This window comes from Octopus bimaculoides, chromosome 8, assembly GCF_001194135.2.
Source record: "Octopus bimaculoides isolate UCB-OBI-ISO-001 chromosome 8, ASM119413v2, whole genome shotgun sequence".
In the NCBI taxonomy this organism is placed as follows: domain Eukaryota; kingdom Metazoa; phylum Mollusca; class Cephalopoda; order Octopoda; family Octopodidae; genus Octopus; species Octopus bimaculoides.
Window position 1 is genome coordinate 29,065,212 of NC_068988.1, and position 6,967 is coordinate 29,072,178.

A 6,967-nucleotide genomic window follows, 5' to 3' on the forward strand; every position below is an offset into this window, starting at 1 on the left:
ATATATATATACACACGCACACATATGTATGTATGTATGTATGTATGTATGTATGTATGTATGTATGTATGTACGAAGATATTGGTATGACATTTATTAACCTGTTACAATCGTTACAATAACAGGGGATCGATTTAAAATGCTGCAATGTATATACAAAAATTATTGTGCGAGTGCATATGATATTAGATGAAAATTCAATCCTGTCATTTCATCATGGCTTCCAAACGTTGGATTTGAAAGCATTTAGGCAGAATGTTGTCACCTCGGTCATTTATACGCCATAGAAACCGATTAACCAGTCTCAGGGCTCGAAAAACCAAGATATGATTCACAAACAGTAGATATACGCTACTACCCCAAGTACCTGTGGTGCTAAAGTTACGATACCTTCCTCTGTTTTCTGAATGAAAGTTTTATTAGACACTCCGTGATGAGATAAATTCCAGGCCGACAGAGTGACAGAATTTGAGACTGAACCCGGAACCATGTAATTGGAATGCAAGCTTCTTACCACACAGCCATTCCTGCGCTTATACACACACACACACACACACACACACACACACACACACACACACACACACACACACACACACACACACACACACACACACACACACACACACACACACACATATATATATTCGTATATATACATACAGAGCCTCAACTGTGTATTTAAGAAATTCGCTTTGCACAAATGGGATAGAAAATCTTCAAAACGCACATATTCAAACACACATACACACGCGCATGTGCTTATGTTCGCCTATAAATAAACTTAGAATTAAAGTTTATCCGAATATTCAAAAATAATACTTATGTATAATCCCTATATGCACCAGCATGACCGCAGCCACTTGGCTGAAACACATAAATAAAAAATAAATAAATAAAATATATATATATATATATATATATATATATCCATACATAGTAATAAAATGAATACACACAACATAACCTGCACATTCATACGCAGGCGTACTCACTCATAATCAAACAACACCAAATGTGCACATTCAACATGTAATACACGCAGATATCCGCACGCAATGCAGAATTCACACATATACATATGCAAAATACATTGCGCACACGCAATACAAACTGCGCTTACAGTCAAACAGCTGTACTGTAAAATCTGTACACATAGAAATTATATTATACACACACACTAGAAAGTATAGTCAATCATATACACCAAACAAAATACATACACACTCAAAATATATTGCGCACACAGTCAGAACGTACGCACACACGAGACTTTATCATGCATATATTACAAATAGGCGAAGGCATAGGTGTGTGACTGCGAAGCTCGCTTTGTAACCACATGGTTTCGGGTTGCGTTCCACTGCGCGGCACCTTGAGCAAATATCTTCTACTATAGCCCTGGATTGGTCAATGCTTTGTGAAGAAATTTGGTAAACAGAAATTGCTTGGAAGCCTCTCTTGTATATATATATATATATATATATATATATATATATATATATATATAGCTGCTAGAAAGGAAGAACATTAGTTCTCCAAAGTAAAATTAGCAGCCTTCAAATCTACAGATTTATAACTTACTATAACTTATTATAAAAAGGTCATCCATACTTTGCAACACCACCATTATACTTCTGGAGAATAATGATATGTAACCAACGACGCCGAAAGGGTACCAGAAAGTGATGCACACCTGCAAAGAGCCGCTGTTAATGAACCAGGTTACTATTGAACAATAAAAGACAGAAAAATAACCTTTGCATGGCGCGGATCGATTATTTGCTGGTTTATTACTCATCGATACTAGAAACACTCCACATTAAAATCTTCTATACTTACAAGGTACCTCACCCAAACCGTATCAAAATAAAACATATGACTACAAGAGAAGATAATTAAAACCAGCTTACAAGAAGGATATTTCATTATATTCTGTATTCTTCTGTCTAACTCTGACTCATACCCATCTGATTTGCTATTTGCTATCTCGGGCAAAGCGGCCACTGTGGTATTGTACGTTTCAAATTCTTAAGTAGTCACAATAATGGTGAAAGAGATGAAATTCATAGTTATTAACTATTTTGCCACAGAAATATTACATCAAGTAACAGCTTTACAGAGCGGATTATTAAATGAGTTTTTTTCATTAAATGAAGAAAATGTGGGGTTTTTTTGTCATCGTTTATTAGCAGATCTTAAGCAGCAAGCGTCAGGAACAATCACAGGCTTCATTCATACCTTGCTACTTGTAAGTCGAGATTGCCACCGCCATTAAATATTGTGAAGAAGCCAGACGAAATGCCGTTATTGCAGTTTTGCTAAGAGAGGAAATAGTGAACACGCGTTAGATGATACAATACAACATCTCTAGAATTAGAAGAGGCCCGGATGAAAGCTAATCTCGATAATTCCTAATCGACACAATTGTTAGAAAATGTGGTTTCACAGCCTGCCTGCTTAGCGTTATCAACTTAATTGTAATGACTCCTTTCATCTATCAGCTATTAGGAACGATTATAAGCACTTCCATTGGAGTAGTAAGATTAATAACTGACAAAATTACTCTGTCAAGGAATCTCTTTGTCATTACCGGAAAAAAGGTTACTCAAAGGTAACTGATCTAGTAGTAGTAGTAGTAGTAGTAGTAGTAGTAGTAGTAGTAGTAGTAGTAGTAGTAGTAGTAGTAGTAGTAGTAGTTATAATAATAATAATAATAATAATAACAATAAAAGGAAATTGGAATGCAGTTCCCAGTAGAACTGTTGCAAAAGGTTTTCCTCCTTGGCACGGCCAGAATAACCAGGAAAGTATCAGATTGCTGAAAAGAACGGATAGCATGGTACCGTAGACTGCAGGTAGCAAACCTGCTACGCATGCAAGACTCCAGGGGCTCCAACAAAACCTGTGATAAGAAATAATAATAATAATAATAATCATAATAATAATAATAATAATAATAATAATAATAATAATAATAATAATAATAATAATAATAATAATAATGATGATGATGTTAAATTAAAGCTTCAGCATAATAAACTGGAAGATCAGTGAATTAGATAGAAATCCAGAAAACTATTGACAGCATCAGCATACTAAAGTCATCACCTCAAAGCAGGCGTAGACACAATATATTTATCCCGCTTAGAAGGAGGCCGTGGCCTGATAGAAATAGAGGACTATTGTAAAATGATAACAGTTGGACTAGAAAAGTACTTACGAACCGAAAGGCTACTGCATGGGTCACAAGAGAGGCCAGTAGTTTACTTTGGCGTGCCACCGTTTTCTGGAATATATGCAAAAAACTAAGAATGGACGTAGTTTGTTCACTAATTGTTAACCAACTGGCTTCTTCATGTGTTTATCTCTTATTTTCACTTTCAATTTCAGTAAATAACATCTCAAAATATAATGCAAACAAGAAGTTGTATTTAAAACAAGGTTCTCAGCAAATCATATATGTTAACTCATGAATGTTAGACAGCAATTCAGCTTATAAGCATAGTAACTGAAGATCTCAATTTAAGTCAATAAGTTTCTGATTCTTATCAAACTTGGGAATAAATCGAAGGCGTAGTATTACATACTGTTCAAAGGGATTAGTCAATGCGTGAAACTTAAATAGCCTTGTGAAAAACTATTCTTTGAAGTTTGAAAATCTCCGTTATTCCAAATGGGAATTATTTCTCCCGAAGCCTTACATTCAATGAAATCTCTTTCACTAACAGCAACTAACTGCATACCAAATAAATGATTTATTCTTTCTTTTCTAAAAACGTGATTCAAATAGTGGATCTCAAACTGTTTAGAGAATGCCTAGGAGAAATATTTGAAATATTTTCTTGAGGAAATATGTTCGCCAACCGAAAACATATCATGAAGCTGACCATCTTCATAAAGTAGATGCCAATACTAATTTTGTAACTAATAGATTCAGTGAAGGACGAAAGGATACAGTAGATTACAAAAAGCTTGCACCTTACTTTAATAAATATATTACTAATCTAGCCTTTTTGATATTTGGAGGTGATGTAAATTGACTTTAGGTCGAAGAGTGAGCTTAATAGTGTTTCATTTCTTAGAATAATTGATAACATATTCATGTAAATGATCTAAATTTAACATTAGTATAGGCTAATGTCGGTATTATACGTGGAACCTGTATTGGAGAACATAAACAAAATTCGATAAGTTTAATAAGGCTCTCAATTTACTTTAAGGGAAAATGAGTGCATTTATAACATGTAAACTATCCATTTTCTGGGATACAATTTTTGTTCTGCTACTCTATAGTGAGAAAGTCAGAGGCATTTAGGAACAACGTTGTCCCGAATGTTCTACAATTTTCTGGTTGGTTTCACATAGTTCTGATAAAGTAAGCCCACTTTTATGTATTTATCATCGCCCTTTAAAATTTTAAGTGTTGCATTTCGAGTTCTTAATGATAAACTATGAACAATTATTGAATCTGAAACACTCAAAGTTGATCATATATAATTGCTAGGAAAGAATCGATCTCTAACTTAAATTTCAAAGGCATTAACTACTCATGAAGAGAAACACCCGTCGATGTAACGAGTGAGGGTAGCCATTATAGGAAGGGTCAGAAAGTGGTGATATAGTTTTTTGCAAAATATTTTCATCTATTAATAGATCAAACATTTGCTTCTTTTTTTTCATATAGCTTTGTCTCAAACAAGGCCCGAGGCCATTAGAGCATAAAAGATTATAAAAAAGTAAAGAAAGAGTCCTACACGTTCAAAAGATATTGATTGACAGAAAGCTTAATAAACTGAATATCGTAGACCAGAGGGAAACAAGACAATGGTAATGAATTCCAGCAGTTTGAAGAAAGACGTTATTAGAATAAAAGGACTTACGACAAACAAGAAACTCAACAGAAAAACGAAGAGTCTGGGGTGAGAATTGTATCTTTAATTTTTCAGCAAATAGCGGTCATCGAAGATCAGAAATACAGAACTACTTCGTTGTTGATTGGAATTATCTTGACATAAGATATATTGCGTCAACTTCAAAAAAGGAAACGCTTTGGCTTGATGCCAAAATTTTTTGTGCTGCTTCAAATTTTGTTTTATTTATCAACTTCGTGAATATACTTGTTATCCGGGTGACCGCCGGTATTATCAAAATATGAAATTCAAAATTTCCATTTCAGCTTATATTATATAAACCATCAAAAAATCCAGTCCCTGTTGCTGCATGGTGGCCAGTGTGCCTCAGTGATCCTGAGCGTTATTCCAGCTATGTACGAGTTCTTGGCAGGGTTTCCCATGCTGGACAGGTCAAAGAATGGTGGCCATCTATATAGTTGCAACTTACTAATTAACTAATTGAAGTGCGTAAATTCACTTTCTAAAATGAATAAACGAATTATTTTGTTGTATAATTCAATGATTTTTCAATGAGCCTTGAGTTTATGTACGCCGTATTGTTTTCCCTAGATATGCTGAAGAAGCCGGTGGAATAGCATGCGCAGTGGACTGGGAGTCACGTGACCACAGTATGACTACCTACATAACAACCATATTCGTCGTTTGTTTTCTAATTCCGCTCCTAATCATCTCTGTCTGTTACCTCCGGGTCTGTATGTTCATCCGAAAATTAGGACACGGCACGCAGGAGAACCCCGAGTGGACTAATCAAAAAGATGTAACAAAGGTATTTTCTTTCTCTCTCTTCCCCCCCCCCCCTTGTCTCTTTGTCTTTTTCTTTGTACACATCGTGACTTAGTGGTTAGGGTGTTGCAATCACGATTGCAATATCATGGTTTCGAATCCCAGACCAATGGCTGCGTTGGGGTTCTGGAGCCAAACACTTCACTCAGCTGTAAATGAGTAACTCTAAGACAGACTGCGTCCTATTCAGGGAAATGTTGTGATCTTGGATACGTATAGAGCTTAGAAATCAGGTAAACGTTCCTGTGAGTCATAGGACTCGAGACTTTACACACACACACACACACATATTTACACACGCCGGCTCCTTTCAGTTTCCGTCTACCAAATCCACTGACAAGGCTTTGATCGGCTCGAGACTATAGTAGAAGACAATTGCCCAAGGTGCCACGCAGTGGAACTGAACCCAAAGACATGTGGTTGGGAAGCAAGCTTCGGGCATTTATTGCATGTATATCATTAAGGCGGCGAGCTGGCAGAAACGCTAGCACGCCGGGCGAAATGCTTAGCGGTATTTCGTCTGTCTTTATGTTCTGAGTTCAAATTCCGCCGAGGTCGACTTTGACTTTCATCCTTCCGGAGTCGATAAATTAAGTACCAGTTGTGTACTGGGTCACTCTGATCAACTGGCCCCCTCCCCCAAAATTTCGGGCCTTGTGCCTAGAGTAGAAAAGGTTATATGTATATTATTCACACTTCCAGAATATGTATATATCTGTTCAAAACATACGTTTCTATTTTCAAATGCAGAAATAGAGAAAGAAAATAAGATAGGATTGAAACAAAAATTTAAGCAATCGATCTCTTTTCTTTTCTAACCTGTTCAAACATATTAAAAAAGTGATTCACTTTCTCTCCTTTTTTTTCTGCTAATTTGTACAATTTTGTACTTATATATTTGTCTGCTGTGACAGATAATATTGTGATTAAGAAGGGAGACAGCATAAAACCGACATTAAATGAATACTATTATACTATATTACGGAGATGTACTTGCATAGCAAGTGACCTGATCTGAGATCGTGTGCTGGAACGAAAACAATTGCAGCGTGGAAGGTGTTTATAAGCCATTTAAAATAACACACAAAATCCGTTAGATTCACTTCAACATTTAAATTTAATTTGTCAAAATATTTTCGTCGCTTTGAAACCGCGACCTGTTCACTGACAAAATTCTGTGCTGCATCTGAGAAAGTAATAGTTAGTTCATGATATATATGTACATGTGTATGTATGTACATGTGCGGTATAGGGGGCATGTACCGTTT

The 6,967-nt window shown here is 35.8% G+C and overlaps 1 protein-coding gene across 1 annotated transcript in view; it reads left to right on the top strand.

Moving 5' to 3' along the window:
* The window catches only part of LOC106875959 (visual pigment-like receptor peropsin), a 183,431-nt gene that overhangs the window by 172,433 nt on the left and 4,031 nt on the right, over nucleotides 1-6,967 (top strand). Inside the window, exon 5 of the mRNA XM_052970019.1 lies at nucleotides 5,466-5,682. Within this exon, the coding sequence (XP_052825979.1) occupies nucleotides 5,466-5,682 (217 nt within the window). The remainder of the gene's footprint in view (nucleotides 1-5,465; nucleotides 5,683-6,967) is intronic.